Source organism: Thalassophryne amazonica, chromosome 21, assembly GCF_902500255.1.
Source record: "Thalassophryne amazonica chromosome 21, fThaAma1.1, whole genome shotgun sequence".
Classification (NCBI taxonomy): domain Eukaryota; kingdom Metazoa; phylum Chordata; class Actinopteri; order Batrachoidiformes; family Batrachoididae; genus Thalassophryne; species Thalassophryne amazonica.
Window position 1 is genome coordinate 1,202,873 of NC_047123.1, and position 17,493 is coordinate 1,220,365.

A 17,493-nucleotide genomic window follows, 5' to 3' on the forward strand; every position below is an offset into this window, starting at 1 on the left:
TGATTCACACCTGTTTGTTCCACAAAACTGACAAACTCACTGACTGAATGCCACATTACTATTATTGTGAACACCCCTTTTTCTACTTTTTTTTTTACTAATAGCCCAATTTCATAGCCTTAAGAGTGTGCATATCATGAATGCTTGGTCTTGTTGGATTTGTGAGAATCTACTGAATCTACTGGTACCTTGTTTCCCATGTAACAATAAGAAATATACTCAAAACCTGGATTAATCTTTTTAGTCACATAGCACTACTATTATTCTGAACACTACTGTACTTTCAAATAAGTAGCTTTAAACAACACAACATTGTTTTCATAGAAAGTAAAAACCAAAATACCTTTTTGGGGAAAACGATGTGAAACATGTTAAGCTTCAAACCATTTATTTGACACTTGGAGCGCTCGTCGTGCACCTGAAAACAGACGGCGCCGTTGGTCTTATTTGTCGTAACAATAACACTGTTCAACCAGAAGTTAAAAAAAGAAAGCTGGTGTAAACATACTCCAGTTTTCAGAGCTTTATTTTCAAGCTGACCGTCAGGTATCGAACGTCGTGTCAAACAGACTCGCTGGTCAACAGTAACCGTTTCAGACTCGTCAAGTCTGAAACCTTTAACAAGACAAGTCAAACTGTTCGATAAAACTGAGTGTGCAAAACGATGGCGGGAGCAGAAAGAGTCACAGCGTTCTTTACGGACAGACACATGGAACCGGTGACCCTCTGGACATTAAAACAGAAACCTTCCTACTGAAAGTCACATAAAACAAGCACTTAAAATGCAGGCAACTTCTAAGGCAACGGGTGAACTAAAAACAAACTGCAGAGGGCAGCAGAGGCACCTCCATTTTGTCCATGAGGGCAGCCCACTGGTTTTATTTAGAATATGAGCTGTCATACGAATTCACCTACTGAATAAAAAAGACAAACATCAACACGCAAAAACAACACCGAGTATGAAACAGAACGTATATCTGTCAGGAAACAGGCTCCTCCCACTTCCTCCACACTGCAGCTCGCCGCCGCTTTCAGAACACAAGGAGCAGATTATCGCGGCGTCCACACAAACTCCGCCCTTTATTCACCACCGCCATGACTCAGCTCAACAAAGTCAACAGGTCCTCTGGAAGGACTCGTGCCCACCAGGAAGTCCACAGACTCAGACAGCGTAGACAGGTCTACGGACTCCACACACACACACACACACACACACACACACACACACACACACACACACACACACACACACACACCAGGTCTATAGACCACACACACACACCAGGTCTATAGACACCATACACACACACACACACACACACACACACACACACACACACACACACACACACACCAGGTCTATAGACACCATACACACACACACACACACACCAGGTGTTTAGACACCATACACACACACACCAGGTGTTTAGACACCATACACACACACACACACACACCAGGTGTTTAGACACCATACACACACACACACCAGGTGTTTAGACACCATACACACACACACACCAGGTGTTTAGACACCATACACACACACACACCAGGTGTTTAGACACCACACACACACACACACACACACACACACACACACACACACACACACACACCAGGTCTATAGACACCACACACACACACACACACACACACACAGACACACACACACACCAGGTCTATAGACACCATACACACACACACCAGGTCTATAGACACCATACACACACACACACACACCAGGTCTATAGACCCCATACACACACACACACCAGGTCTATAGACCACACACACACACACACACACACACACACACACACACACACACACACACACACACACACACACACACACACACACACCAGGTCTATAGACACCATACACACACACACACACCAGGTCTATAGACACCATACACACACACACACACACCAGGTCTATAGACACCATACACACACACACACACACACCAGGTCTATAGACACCATACACACACACACACACACCAGGTCTATAGACACCATACACACACACACACACACACCAGGTCTATAGACACCATACACACACACACACACACCAGGTCTATAGACACCATACACACACACACACACACCAGGTCTATAGACACCATACACACACACACACACACCAGGTCTATAGACACCATACACACACACACACACACCAGGTCTATAGACACCATACACACACACACACACACACACACACACACACACACACACACACACACACACACCAGGTCTACAGACGTGCAAAAGGCGGATTCTCTAAACAACCCGCCTTTTACTCGTGTGTGTCTGTGTTGACGTTCTGGGGGAGGGAGACGCGGCGGCGAGCGGCCTGCCCTGAGGAGCAATACGTAAAAACACACCACCCACCATCAAGTCTGTCCCTCGAAGCAGAAATCCAACCTGCACGTCTGCACACAGGTGGAGCAGAAGGAAGGAACACTTCCCACCATGACGCCCGCTCAACAAAGAGTTCAGACATTAACATGCAGGGGGGCGCTGGAACGGCCGTGCCGGATCGTGTGATCATGAGGGTGGGTAGTGTTATGTAGTGCAGCTGCGAGCAAGGGGTGGAGTCAACCTGTGCAGGGAGGGGTCTCTGACAGTCCACAGGGGACGGGGGACGGAGTTTGTATGATCACGAGGTGCCCTGTCTCTTCTGCTGCTGGACCCGGATCAGCTCCAGCTGTTTTTTGCACTTCTGGTAGTATGTGGACAGACTTTTGTTCTCCTCCAGGAGCTTTTTGTGCTCCTGTACCAGACGGGACGTGTTCTGCTGGTCCTTCTCATCTTGGTCCAGTTCAGCAATGAGCTCCTTCCTGCAGACAAGAAATCGAGCATGTAACAATGAAGTTCTTGAGTCCATGCATCAACTGTTCTAGTGATATAATATACAAATGAAAGAGCAGAGACAATCCAACAGATAGGCCTGTCACCACCTGGAGAGGTGATGGTCTACGGTTAAAGCAGTGGCCTTCAGAAGAGGTGAAGAACATGTCCAGAGCCAGAGGGAGAGGAGGAAAATTAAGAATGTGAAATCGAGCATCAGGACTTTGAATGTTGGCAGTCTGACTGGTAAAGGGAGAGAGCTGGCTGACATGATGGAGAGGAGAAAGGTAGACATACTGTGTGTGTGTGTGTGTGTGTGTGCAAGAGACCAGGTGAAAGGGAAATAAGAGCAGGAGGTGGGTTCAAGCTGTTGTATGATGGTGAGGACAAGAAGAGAAATGGTGTTGGGGGTCATTTTAAAGGAAGTGTATGTAAGAGTGTGTTGGAGGTTCAGCGAGTGTCTGACAGAGTGATGAGTGTGAAGTTGGAAATTGAAGGGGTGATGATGAATATCATCAGTGCATATGCCCCACAGGTAGGTTGTGAGATGAAGGAGAAAGAAGATTTCTGGAGTGAGGTAATAATAATACAGCCTTTTATTGTCATTGTACATACATACAACAAAATTTGTCCTCTACATCCTAATTACAGTTAGACACAATCCAACCACTAGGGGCAGTGTGCAGCCACAGTCTGGCACGCGGGGACCAACTCCAGATGTAGACGCTGCCTTGTTCAGGGGCAGAGAAAGGAGCAGACACTAAATAAGCAGGTTTTTGACTGTGGGAGGAAACCCACACAGACATGGGAAAAACATAGGGTGGGAAACGATCCCACGACCTTAACGATGCGAGGCATCAGTGCAAACCACTAAGCCACCGTGTCACCAGATGAGGTGGTGGAGAGTGAACCCAAGCATGAAAGAGTGCTGATAGGAGCAGAGTTCAATGGGCATGATGGTGAAGGGAACAGAGGTGATGAGGAAGTAATGGGTAGATATGGTATCAAGGAGAGGAATGTGGAAGGACAGATGGTAGTACATTTTGGAAAAACAATAGAAATGGATGTTGTGAATAGTAATTTTAAGGAGGAGGAGCACATGGTGACATAACAGTGGAAGCAGGTGCACACAGGTGGACTGCATTCATTCTAGGAGATATAACCAGACTGTAAGGTGGTGGCAGGAGAGAGTGCAGTTAGACAGCATCAGATGGTTTGTAGGATGACTTTAGAGATGAAGAAGAGGAAGAGAGTGAGAGCTGGTGGAAGCTGAAAGAGGAAAACTGGAGGGAGTGACGAGGATGGACAGGATTAGGAATGACCATAGAGGGACAGCACAGATAGGACAGTTTGGAGAAAAGGCAGAGAGGTGAGATTGAGATGGTCTGGACGTGTGCAGATGAAGTATTCAGGGTATGTCAGGAGAAGGATGCTGTGAGAGAAGATGATGCAGAGGAGAGGGTAAGAGATGGATGATCTTCTGATTTCAGATGATCCTTGTAATGGTGAAAATTTAAGAAATGATCCAGAATTGGGACCCTGATCCAAAACTTAATGGGTCTAATATCTATCTGTGGTGCAAATTTCATCAAAATCCGTGCAGTAGTTTTGACGTGATCCTGTTAACAGACAAATAAATAAATAAAGGCCAATGATGGACGTAATGAAGCTTAAAGATGGGGTCACACAGGACAACCCCACAGGAAGCAGCACACCATGATCAGGGCGTGTCTCCCGGTGCTGGGCACGCTGCTGCCTGTGCAATCTGGATACGAGATGTTCACCTGGTCAAGCAGTACGGGAAACAGCAGACCACACATCAGTGACGGTCAGCTTGGAACAGCACAAAATTCCACACTTTAAAGCCTTCATAAACCGCCTCCGTCTGAATAAGGTGAGCGCGCACACACATACACACACACAGAGAGCACGCTGAATCTGGCGCATTAATCCTCTCGTTTACAAACACTTCACTCTTTATACTTCTGTCACACTTATTCAGAATTAGCAGGAATCAAGCAGAATCAGCCTGATTTAAAAAAAAAAATCTAAATTCGTGCCACATTCGGGAGGTACTTGCAAAGACAGACATTCTTACAGCTCTGCAGGAATGCTGTTGGAATATTTAGAATGTGCTAAGAACCTGCCTCGAATGATTCTTGCACATTCCGTGTGTATTAGCTTCCAAATGCAGTTCAAATGTAGTTGGAACACAGTAGGAATACCTGGAATGCTGTCAGAATATTAAGAATGCCCTACGAGTGCGCTTCGATTGCTGCCCAAATACCACCTGAGGTCTGGTTGGAAGGTCACGGGCTTCAGGCAGCTGCAGTACTGTGTGAACGTTGAGGTTTCGCCATAAATACTCATTAATGAATATTTGCCTGCAAAAGAGAGGTCATACAAATAGGAGTACCTTTTTCTTTCAATATGATAAATTCTTGATCAAAAGCTGTGATGGTGAACAGTATGGAATTATGGATGTAAAATACTCCAAACTTGCATACATGGATTTGACAAGATAATATACAGTCAAACTGCATATAATGGATTCAGGTGGACCAGTGAATTTTGTCCAAAATAATAATTTAAATCAGTTATATGTCTAAAACGAAAAAAAAAAAAAAAAAAAATCACATATTTGTACGTAAGGGATTACTGACTGCCAGGAGGTGCTGAGCGATCTACAGGGAATCCTGAATCAGGACCTGCCTCATTTAATGAAAAGGGTGAAAACCTACTCTGAAAAAATAAACACCTGCCTTAAATAAGTGATGGACATTTTGTCCATTAAAGAGATTACATTTGGTTGAGTCACTATTTTTTTTCTGCAGAGTGGTACCTTAAAATCATGCAGAATGATTTATGCTTCTACAACTCTGTAACTCCGTGGCCATGCAATGACATCGACGTGCGCAGTGGTGGGCATAGATAATGAAAAAATTAACTTCGATAACAGATAATAAGATAACTGAAAAGTTATCTTTGATAAAGATAAACCGATAAACCACCCAAAAATGTATCGGAAGTTACAGATAATCGATAACCGCTAAATTTCGGTGTTGTCTCAATCAATCAATCAATCAACTTTTTTCTTCTATAGCGCCAAATCACAACAAACAGTTGCCCCAAGGCGCTCCATATTGTAAGGCAAGGCCATACAATAATTATGAAAAACCCCAACGGTCAAAACGACCCCCTATGAGCAAGCACTTGGCAACAGTGGGAAGGAAAAACTCCCTTTTAACAGGAAGAAACCTCCAGCAGAACCAGGCTCAGGGAGGGGCAGTCTTCTGCTGAGACTGGTTGGGGCTGAGGGAAAAAAACCAGGAAAAAGACATGCCGTGAAGGGGGGCAGAGATCGATCACTAATGATTAAATGCAGAGTGATGCATACGGAGCAAAAAGAGAAAGAAACAGTGCATCATGGGAACCCCCCCACAATCTACGTCTAAAGCAGCATAACCAAGGGATGGTCCAGGGTCACCCGATCCAGCCCTAACTATAAGCCTTAGCGAAAAGGAAAGTTTTAAGCCTAATCTTAAAAGTAGAGAGGGTATCTGTCTCCCTGATCTGAATTGGGAGCTGGTTCCACAGGAGAGAAGCCTGAAAGCTGAAGGCTCTGCCTCCCATTCTACTCTTACAAACCCTAGGAACTACAAGTAAGCCCGCAGTCTGAGAGCGAAGCGCTCTAATGGGGTAATATGGTACTACGAGGTCCCTAAGATAAGATGGGACCTGATTATTCAAAACCTTATAAGTAAGAAGAAGAATTTTAAATTCTATTCTAGAATTAACAGGAAGCCAATGAAGAGAGGCCAACACGGGTGAGATATGCTCTCTCCTGCTAGTCCCCGTCAGTACTCTAGCTGCAGCATTCTGAACCAACTGAAGGCTTTTTAGGGAACTTTTAGGACAACCTGATAATAATGAATTACAATAGTCCAGCCTAGAGGAAATAAATGCATGAATTAGTTTTTCAGCATCACTCTGAGACAAGACCTTTCTGATTTTAGAGATATTGCGTAAATGCAAAAAGGCAGTCCTACATATTTGTTTAATATGCGCTTTGAATGACATATCCTGATCAAAAATGACTCCAAGATTTCTCACAGTATTACTAGAGATCAGGGAAATGCCATCCAGAGTAACGATCTGGTTAGACACCATGCTTCTAAGATTTGTGGGGCCAAGTACAATAACTTCAGTTTTATCTGAGTTTAAAAGCAGGAAATTAGAGGTCATCCATGTCTTTATGTTTGTAAGACAATCCTGCAGTTTAGCTAATTGGTGTGTATCCTCTGGCTTCATGGATAGATAAAGCTGGGTATCATCTGCGTAACAATGAAAATTTAAGCAATACCGTCTAATAATACTGCCTAAGGGAAGCATGTATAAAGTGAATAAAATTGGTCCTAGCACAGAACCTTGTGGAACTCCATAATTAACTTTAGTCTGTGAAGAAGATTCCCCATTTACATAAACAAACTGTAATCTATTAGACAAATATGATTCAAACCACCGCAGCGCAGTGCCTTTAATACCTATGACATGCTCTAATCTCTGTAATAAAATTTTATGGTCAACAGTATCAAAAGCAGCACTGAGGGCCAACAGAACAAGCACAGAGATAAGTCCACTGTCCGAAGCCATAAGAAGATCATTTGTAACCTTCACTAATGCTGTTTCTGTACTATGATGAATTCTAAAACCTGACTGAAACTCTTCAAATAGACCATTCCTCTGCAGGTGATCAGTTAACTGTTTTACAACTACCCTCTCAAGAATCTTTGAGAGAAAAGGAAGGTTGGAAATTGGCCTATAATTAGCTAAGATAGCTGGGTCAAGTGATGGCTTTTTAAGTAATGGTTTAATTACTGCCACCTTAAAGGCCTGTGGTACATAACCAACTAACAAAGATAGATTGATCATATTTAAGATTGAAGCATTAAATAATGGTAGGACTTCCTTGAGCAGCCTGGCAGGAATGGGGTCCAATAAACATGCCGATGGTTTGGACGAAGCAACCAATGAAAATAACTCAGACAGAACAACCGGAGAGAAAGAGTCTAACCAAATACCGGCATCACTGAAAGCAGCCAAAGATAACGATACATCTTTGGGATGGTTATGAATAATTTTTTCTCTAATAGTCAAAATTTTGTTAGCAAAGAAAGTCATGAAGTCATTACTAGTTAAAGTTAATGGAATACTCAGCTCAATAGAGCTCTGACTCTTTGTCAGCCTAGCTACAGTGCTGAAAAGAAACCTGAGGTTATTCTTATTTTCTTCAATTAGTGATGAGCAGAAAGATGTCCTAGCTTTACAGAGGGCTTTTTTATAGAGCAACAAACTCTTTTTCCAGGCTAAGTGAAGATCTTCTAAGTTAGTGACACGCCATTTCCTCTCCAACTTACGGGTTATCTGCTTTAAGCTACGAGTTTGTGAGTTATACCACGGAGTCAGACACTTCTGATTTAAAGCTCTCTTTTTCAGAGGAGCTACAGCATCCAAAGTTGTCTTCAAAGAGGATGTAAAACTATTGACGAGATACTCTAACTCCCTTACAGAGTTTAGGTAGCTACTCTGCTCTGTGTTGGTATATGACATTAGAGAACATAAAGAAGGAATCATATCCTTAAACCTAGTTACAGCGCTTTCTGAAAGACTTCTAGTGTAATGAAACTTATTCCCCACTGCAGGGTAGTCCATCAGGGTAAATGTAAATGTTATTAAAAAATGATCAGACAGAAGGGAGTTTTCAGGGAATACTGTTAAATCTTCTATTTCCATACCATAAGTCAGAACAAGATCTAAGATATGATTAAAGTGGTGGGTGGACTCATTTACTTTTTGAGCAAAGCCGATAGAGTCTAATAATAGATTAAATGCAGTGTTGAGGCTGTCATTCTCAGCATCTGTGTGGATATTAAAATCACCCACTATAATTATCTTATCTGAGCTAAGCACTAAGTCAGACAAAAGGTCTGAAAATTCACAGAGAAACTCACAGTAACGACCAGGTGGACGATAGATAATAACAAATAAAACTGTTTTTTGGGACTTCCAATTTGGATGGACAAGACTAAGAGACAAGCTTTCAAATGAATTAAAGCTCTGTCTAGGTTTTTGATTAATTAATAAGCTGGAATGGAAGATTGCTGCTAATCCTCCGCCACGGCCCGTGCTACGAGCATTCTGACAGTTAGTGTGACTCGGGGGTGTTGACTCATTTAAACTAAAAGTAAAAAGGTAAAAAAAGTAAAAAAGTCTTGAAAAAGACTGTTAATTCAAGTCCAAAGCAGCAGGTAGCAGTCTCAGTGTACAGTCCCAACTACAGAAACTCCTTTCAGGCCTTACGTTCGGCACAGAAACCAGACAGTCTGTGGGACATTTGCAGTTACTAAAGAGCTGAAATTGATTTTTAACACGATCGCTTTTGAAAGCATCAAAAGCGGTAAACGACATAAAGAATAAGCAAAAATGTTTGACCATGCCGCCCCCTGTAGGAAACAGCACAAACAAATCCTGAGAGCACCCATAAAATCAAATCTTTACTAATCATAATCATTTTTCTTTTAACATTCTGCCTCTGCTGGAAGCTCTTATTTACAATAACGCTCCCACCACAGAAGCACACCGAGAACAGCCATAAAGCCAGCTCCCTATCAATTTCAACACTCCGGTCAGGCGGAGGTCTTGAAAAATAAAGTCATACTAACTTATGGTTTTTTTGAAAATACTGATAGAATAACTCCATTAATGTCAATTCTGTCATTTGTACAAAGTTAAAATATAACATATCTTTTAATGTTGAATAAGGCACTAATTCTGAGGTTTTGTAACAAACACAGACCGCAAAGCATTCTGGGTAAAAGTGCTAAACAGTGATTGGTTCAGTAATCCATTATGTAAACCAACATGTTAATGTGTCGTGTGTTGGTTTAAAGATAAATGTGCTTTTGTAAACTATTCCATTTTTATTTGTAAAAACAGCCATTTTTACGGAGCCCTGGAAGTGTCATCGCAATTGCATGTTTTAAAACTTTTATGATGTTGTAAAACATGCATTCAATATCAGTAAGTAAGTAAGTAAATTTATTTATATAGTGCCTTTGACAGACATAAGGCCATGTACACACGTTGTCGGGTATTTGTAAAACCGAATATCTTACCCTTTCAGTTTGGGGAAAAAACTTCATCCACACTACGTCGTTTAAAAAAAAAAAAAAATCCATCCACATCGAACCGTATAAATGTGTTGTAATGAGTCTGCCAAACCTTTGGGTGGCGGTACTGATTAAAATTCTATCCAATCAGGAGTCTTATTCTCTTGTCGTCACTTCCACAAAAACTAAAAACATGACGCCAACCTCGTTCATGTGGACCGATAAGGAGTTGGAATTACTTCTAACCGTAGTTTTAGAATACAAAGTTAAATATATGCACACAAAAAGCGCCTGGTCAATGGACAATACCAACACTTTGAGAGCAGCCAGGTACCCAGACGTTTAATACTGCCATGAACACTCTTGGCCAGTAGATGGCAGTAGCGGCCTTGAAAAAATGTCAAAATTCCAGATAATCCGTGTCTGCTACATTTAAGATGCGTGGAATTTAACAAACGCAAATACACTAACGTCTATAAACCCAGAGAATATATTCACGAGAGTTTTAGGCACTAGAGTTTAATGCTGTTATCTGTGGACCCTGAACAGTGTCTGAAATGCATTTGTCCTGTCGTGAACGTCTGAGATTACCTTATGCTACCCATAATGCATTGCTGCCTGGTACAGCATGTGCTCACAAAACCTTAAAAATTAGAACATTACTTTAAAATGAAAACATATATCTGATATTTTCACTTTATAAACTTCAGACATGACAATAATTTTAAATAACTTGTCTAAAATGAGTGGTTAAATTTGAACCATAAGTTAAACATGTATGCCTCTGGATGACTTGGTGACATTGTGATTATATTAGTATGGTGTTAAAGGAAATGACTTTTTTTTTGGTTACCAGTTCTCCTTTGCTTACAGACGATAGAATGGTTTCTGTTTGCAGAGGGTAGAACAACATGCTTATTAGGAAACTTTTAACAGGTAGGTCTCAACAGCTTTAACAGTTTTAAAAATGTTTTTCACTGTTCAACTTAGTTTAGTACGTTATCGGTCTAAAAGTTATCGAACGGTAATTCATCGGAAGATAATTAGTCCGATGATGGTTTTTAAATTTATCTAAAAAGATAATCCGATAATGAAAACATTATCTTCGATAATTATCTGTTATCGGATTACCGGAAGTGTGCCCACCACTGGACGTGCGTGACAGTGTTAAAGCTCTCTGTCGCATCTTATGTCATTTTTCTGGATTATCCTTTTTCTGGGTTAATTTGTCCCTCAATGTGCTCTTCTTTCCACAACCCCCAAATCAAAGGTAAGGTGCACAATTTCCTCCATGAACTGCAGGTGTAATCATCACTGCAAAACTCTTAAGATATGACGGGAGAGGGAGGAGTGAAAACGTAAAGGTGATCGCAGCCTTTTGCAGTGTCTGATCCATGTCTGAGCACTGTATGTCAGCGATGAACAAGAATTTCATACCTGTTACTGGGTGCGTCCAGACGTGCTTTAATGGGAATACATTGCAGTTGGACAGGACGCTTTGCCCGATGTGAGTGAAATTCTGTTCTACTAACTCCGGTATATACAGTAGTGTTTATTACGTGGAAAACCATACAAAAGCATTGGAACTTTTGTTTTTGTCCAGTGAGTATGAATATCCGGTTTATAGATGACGGTTTAGGCGGGTTTTACTGTATTCTTCAAAATATATTTTGTGTCACCTGCAGATATAAGGGCAGAAATTTACAGCATTTGTAAAGATGTTTGTTGTGATTTAAAGTTTTAATCTGTAGCTATTAATAATGTAGTGAACATCAATTTACCAACATCTTCAGATCTGATTCACACCCCAAAGTTATTTTATTAGTAATGCATGTTACAGAAAGAGGAGAAGCAGAAGTATCAGGTTTTAAGATTAAACAGTCATCACGTGATGGCGTTAATGTGCTACAGAGCGCTGTGGAGGAGCATCATTCTGGCAGGATTTAAAGCGGCTGATCATCTCAATTTTTTCCCTCAAATGTGATCAGAATGTTTTGAATGCTGTTGGGATGCCGTAAGAATATTTAGAATGCAGCCGATATGTCTCCACTTTGACTGCACCTCGAATGTTTTGAGCTAAACATTCAGTCCGGCCACAGGAACGGGTCCGACTGTTTGGAATGCACCTCGACTGTTCCGGAATGTATGTGGAGTTTTCATTCTGGCTCATTCCACCTCTACTGAGACTGGGGCTTTACATCTTCCACAGTTTAATGTAACTTTTTGTGTGTGTTCACAGCTTGATAATGAAGCTGTGTGATCTTCGCACAGCACGTGAACAATGAACACGGACTCTTTCAGGCACACTGAGCAGGACTTACTTCCTCTGGTTCAGCAGGGCGATTTCTGTTTGCACCTTCAGGTATTCCTGGGCCATTTTACAGTGCTGCTCAAACACAGCCATGGACTCTTTGGAGTTGGGACATGGTGCGAGGGGCTGCAAACGCACACAGATACACACGTTAAGTGACTCACAATCATCAAGACAAAAGGTTTTCAGTTTGCAGCAGGTCTCGTCTAAGCTGACCAACCTGCAGCTGGTGATCCAGGGTCAGGTAAGCCATGGGAATGGAGTTGTCTGAGCCGTTGGTGTCTGAGGGGCAGAGACGAAGTCATTTAAAGTCTGATAATTAACCTCTTAAACCCTAGAGTCCCCAGATTTGGGGACTTGCCCTGTTTTGGAACATTTGAACACTCGTAACTAACCAATGCTGACACCAACATACACTGTAAAAAATGTCCGTGAAAATTACAGTGAAAAACTGAAATGGCAACAGGAATAAACCGTAAAGCAAGAAGAAGCTTATTGTTGTAGAATAAACATTGAATTACCATAAATTTAAAAACTGTCAAAAATGTTATTTTTAATTGTTTTAACATGTGAAATATATGGCGAAAAGCTGAAATGGTGACAGCATTGGACAGTCATATTAAAAATAGCACATTACTGTATTATTCACGGTGTAAATACCTTAAATAAAAAACATGCTGTCAACGATATTTTTTACTATTTTAAGATGTGAAATATAGAGTGAAAAACTGAAATGGCAATGGTAATAAATTGTAATATTAAAAACAGCATATTATTGTATAATTACTTTAGGCACACTGTAAAAAATGTCCGTGAAAATTACAGTGAAAAACTGTGAAATGGCAACAGGAATAAACCGTAAAGCAAGAAGAAGCTTACTGTTGTAGAATAAACATTGAATTACCATAAATTTAAAAACTGTCAAAAATGTTATTTTTAATTGTTTTAACATGTGAAATATATGGTGAAAAGCTGAAATGGTGACAGCATTGGACAGTCATATTAAAAATAGCACATTATTTTGCACTGTATTTTATTATGTAATCACTGTATTTTATTATGTAATGGGACTGCAGATGGAAACTAGCTATTTAGCTACAATCTGGTACAGATCATCTTTGTTTTATGAGCTTAATGTCTCTGTACATTGTCCCTTTTCAAATAAAGGCAAGTAATAATAATAATAATAATAATTATTATTATTATTATTCACAGAATATCACCCAAGTCATCCAGAGGCATACATTGTTAACTTATGGTTCAAATTTTAACCTACTCATTTTGGACAAGTTATTTTAAATTACTGTCATGTCTGAAGTTTTATAAAGTGAAAATATCAGATATATGTTTTCGTTTTAAAGTAATGTGCTAATTTTTAAGAACCAATCAGTGTTTAGCAGAGGCACTTTTACCCAGAATGCTTTGCGGTCTGTGTTTGTTACAAAACCTCTGAATTAGTGCATTATTCAACATTAAAAGATATATGTTATATTTTAACTTTGTACAAATGACAGAATTGACATTGAGTTATTCTATCAGTATTTTCACAAAACCATAAGTTAGTATGACTATTTTTCAAGACCTCTGCCTCTGCATTATGATTAATAGAGAGCTGATTTTGTGGGTGCTCTCAGGATTTGTCTGTGCAGCTTCCTACAGGGGGCAGTATGGTCAAACATGGAAATACTGGTTCATTCTTTGGGTCTTTTGTCGCTTTTGATGCTTTCAAAAGCGATCATGTTAAAAGTCAATTTCAGCTTCTTAGTAATTGCAAATGTACCAGAAAAAACACTGGAATTTATCGATTATCTGTAACTTCCGATACATTTTTGTACTGTTGTTTTTAGGGTAATAGGGTAATAAATGATGTGGAATGGATAGAAATTCACCTTAAAAGCAAAGGGTTTATACTGTGAATTGAACAGTCATACCGTCAAGGCATAAATAATTGTGCTGTTGTTTTAAACAGAAATTGACCATAAAATAGGACAATAAATGCAGTGGAATGGATAGTATTTCACTTAAAAAGCAACAGGGTTACATTGTGAATTGTACAGCTATACCATGAGCCTATATACAGTTTCACCGTTATTTTAACAGTAACTCATCTTTATTGGAACATTTTCAAACTGTTGTTTTTACAAGTGTTAATATACAATACCGTGAAGCCATATACAATATCACTGTATTTTTTACGGTGAAAAAATGGCAACCACAGCTGCCAGTTTTTCACCGTAAATTTGACAAGATTTTTTTTTACAGTGTACACTTATTATACATCAAAATGTCAAACGAAGTCTCCTCTCAATCACATATCAACTAACCACAGCTGAAACGGCAAGCAAATAAAGACATAAATTGGAATTCATTTTCTGGGGGAAAAAAACAAAACAAAACTCATTTACTCCTACCAAGTATTATTTACGTTAATTTTTTTGCATCCACAACATCCCCTAGGACCTGTCTTTTAGCTGATCTAAACTTTTGCATTTTTGACCTTGTTCAAGCTGAGAAATAAATCAATGTATGCAGGGCTGTGAAATGAAAATTGTAAAATCCGAGGAAAATTCGCAGGGGGTCTAGGGGGCGCAGCTCCCCAGGAGCCGGGGTCTAGGGCCTTGTGGGGTCCCAGAAACCAAATTAAATTTTCATCTACTGATACATTTTTAACATCTCCTGGAAGAACAAATCTCAAAATTAGTGCCTATTTAAATGATCCTTGATTCAACCTTTCATTTGAACCATCAATGATGATGTTGAAATAACAGAATATGACGTGGAAGTAGGACCTGGAATGATTTTCCTTTTAATTGTAAACCAAATTATGCATTAACTCAGAACATTTAAGCTACATGAAATTCATGAAGACTGAAAAGACTGTTAAACCATGTCAAAAACCACAGCTAAAGATTGGAGAATATTTTAAAAATCAGGGTAAAATATCAATAACATACCTTATAGTAAAAAGCCACACATTCTTGTGTAAATTCCTGTTAATCCACTCAAAGCCACAGTGTCTTTTTTCCCATGAAAAAAGTCTACATTAATAAAAACTCATTTACATTGTTGTGTAAATTCATGTAGCCTAAATTCATTCAAAGCCACAATGTCTTTTTTTAATGAAAGAAAGTCTAGATTAAGCGCCTTGGGGCAACTGTTTGTTGTGATTTGGCGCTATATAAGAAAAAAGTTGATTGAGTTGATTGATTAATGAAAGAAAAAAGGCACATAATCTTTTCTGAAATCCTGTTTGAACAGCACAATGTTTATTTTCCAGAGAGAGAAAAAAATTCTTACCAGTTCACTTTTCCCGTTTGTCTTTCAGGTGTGTTGATGAAACCAGCAACAATTCCACAGATTCTTGTCCTTATCACACTTTTTCAAACCGTCTTTCTCGCCATCTTCTCTCTGTCTGATGTCGCTCTGTGACACAGACATGCTGCAAAATTCTTCTTTTAAAAACTTGAAAGTTCTAAAAGTCTGTGATGTCCACATGCTACGTTTAGCTAAGCTTCGCACAGGAGCCACACAGCGTCACTGCAGCAACCAACCAGTCCCGCTTTACGACAACTGTCACAACAGCCAGGCTTTGAGTGACATTTATTCTCCTTGAAACTCCGCGGATCAGAGGAAACTGATTTGTATCTGTAACACACAGATCAGTGTCCGCGGACTTATAAAACTTGAATGATGTAAAAAAAAAAGAACGCTTTGCGATAAGCATTTTAAATACTCAGTAACGATCACAATTAAAGAGTACAACACTGACAATACTAACTCATTGTATTCTGATTCTTTCATACTACCAACTTCAAAAACTTTGCACAAAAATTCCTACGCAGTCATAGAAAAAAAATATCAAATTATATATATATATATATATATATATATATATTAATTAAATTAACTAAATTCAGTGAAACGAATGCCTTGTAATAAACAGGGTTAACCACAACTCCAAAGTTGCTCTGAGAAGTTTCCAAAAATCACTCCAAAGTCCAAGTTTTTTTTTTTTTTTAACAAGTTTTTAAACTCAGTTCGGAGCTCTGACAGCATCCTCGTATTTATGAACAGGGATCCAGGATTCAAAAGTCAGAGACTCCGCCTCTAACTGCAAGCAACAGTTAACAGTCTAATTACAATCAGGCTCACAAACAGGTTGTAATCTACCACTATAAGCAGTGTCACACAGCAGCCTGTACTCAAGGTAAACTGTTAGGAGAACCACCGCGCAGTCCCCAAAAATATGACTTAAACTTCTATGAAGATTATTGGCAGCTTGCAAACAAACATGGTGCATTACTGTCACCAACTGTTTGGGTGCGGAACTGAATGGATAGATTCTGACATATGCTACCAATAATAACCCGGAAACATTCACCACCTGAGTAAAAACCCGGATTTCCTGTAATTTCTGGAAGACTTTCATCACTGTCTTTAAACATCAACTCTCCTTATGAAATGAAAAATGTGACATTTATCAAACCTGATTCAACAGAAATGACTTGAGGTACTACCTGTGGGGTCATCAGGGGAAAAGGGTCCCCTGATGCTGGTCTTATCAGGAGGCATCATCCTCACACTCGGACTGGATGAGCGGCTGCTGCTTCTGCTGCCCTGAAATCACAACGTCTGAAAACTCACCAAACAAACCTGCCACCGTCATAAAGATGTGCACAAAATTTCACATTCAAAGAAAACCTTTCAAAAGACATGACACATGGGTAAATATATTCAGTAATGTCCCGAAAGACAGACACTAAATTTTTGTGAAGCTGCCCAAACTCGCAGCCAGTCATTTTGTATTTGGAGCTTACCTGGCCGGACTCTACCCCGATGCCTGGTAGATCCTGCACAGACTGTCGTCTCTGAGGCTCACAGGTGCCTATTTATTTATTTTTGGGTGAAGATGGGACAGAGAGGAAAAAGAAGATGCACAAGACACTGCAATTATTGGGCATGTCTGTGTTTCTTAATTTACAACAAAATACAAAGAGCTGCACAAGGCTACAAACCACAAAACGACAAACATCTCTAATGTAAGTGCTCAGCTCACATACTGTGGGAAACGTCACCCACACAAATCCTCCAGGCAGTTACCCAGACAACCCTCCTCGACCACCACACAATCCACAGACCCACCACA

At 40.1% G+C, this 17,493-nt stretch overlaps 1 protein-coding gene across 1 annotated transcript in view; it reads right to left on the bottom strand.

Annotated features, from left to right (window-relative positions):
- Positions 1 to 2,669: 2,669 nt before the first annotated feature.
- Positions 2,670 to 17,493, bottom strand: part of map3k7 (mitogen-activated protein kinase kinase kinase 7) — a 27,074-nt gene continuing 12,250 nt past the window's right edge. Inside the window, exons 11-15 of the mRNA XM_034162791.1 lie at positions 17,165 to 17,232; positions 16,865 to 16,964; positions 12,568 to 12,629; positions 12,358 to 12,473; positions 2,670 to 2,857 (exon numbers count right to left, since the gene is read on the bottom strand). Of these exons, the coding sequence (XP_034018682.1) occupies positions 2,677 to 2,857; positions 12,358 to 12,473; positions 12,568 to 12,629; positions 16,865 to 16,964; positions 17,165 to 17,232 (527 nt within the window). The 3' untranslated portion in view covers positions 2,670 to 2,676. The remainder of the gene's footprint in view (positions 2,858 to 12,357; positions 12,474 to 12,567; positions 12,630 to 16,864; positions 16,965 to 17,164; positions 17,233 to 17,493) is intronic.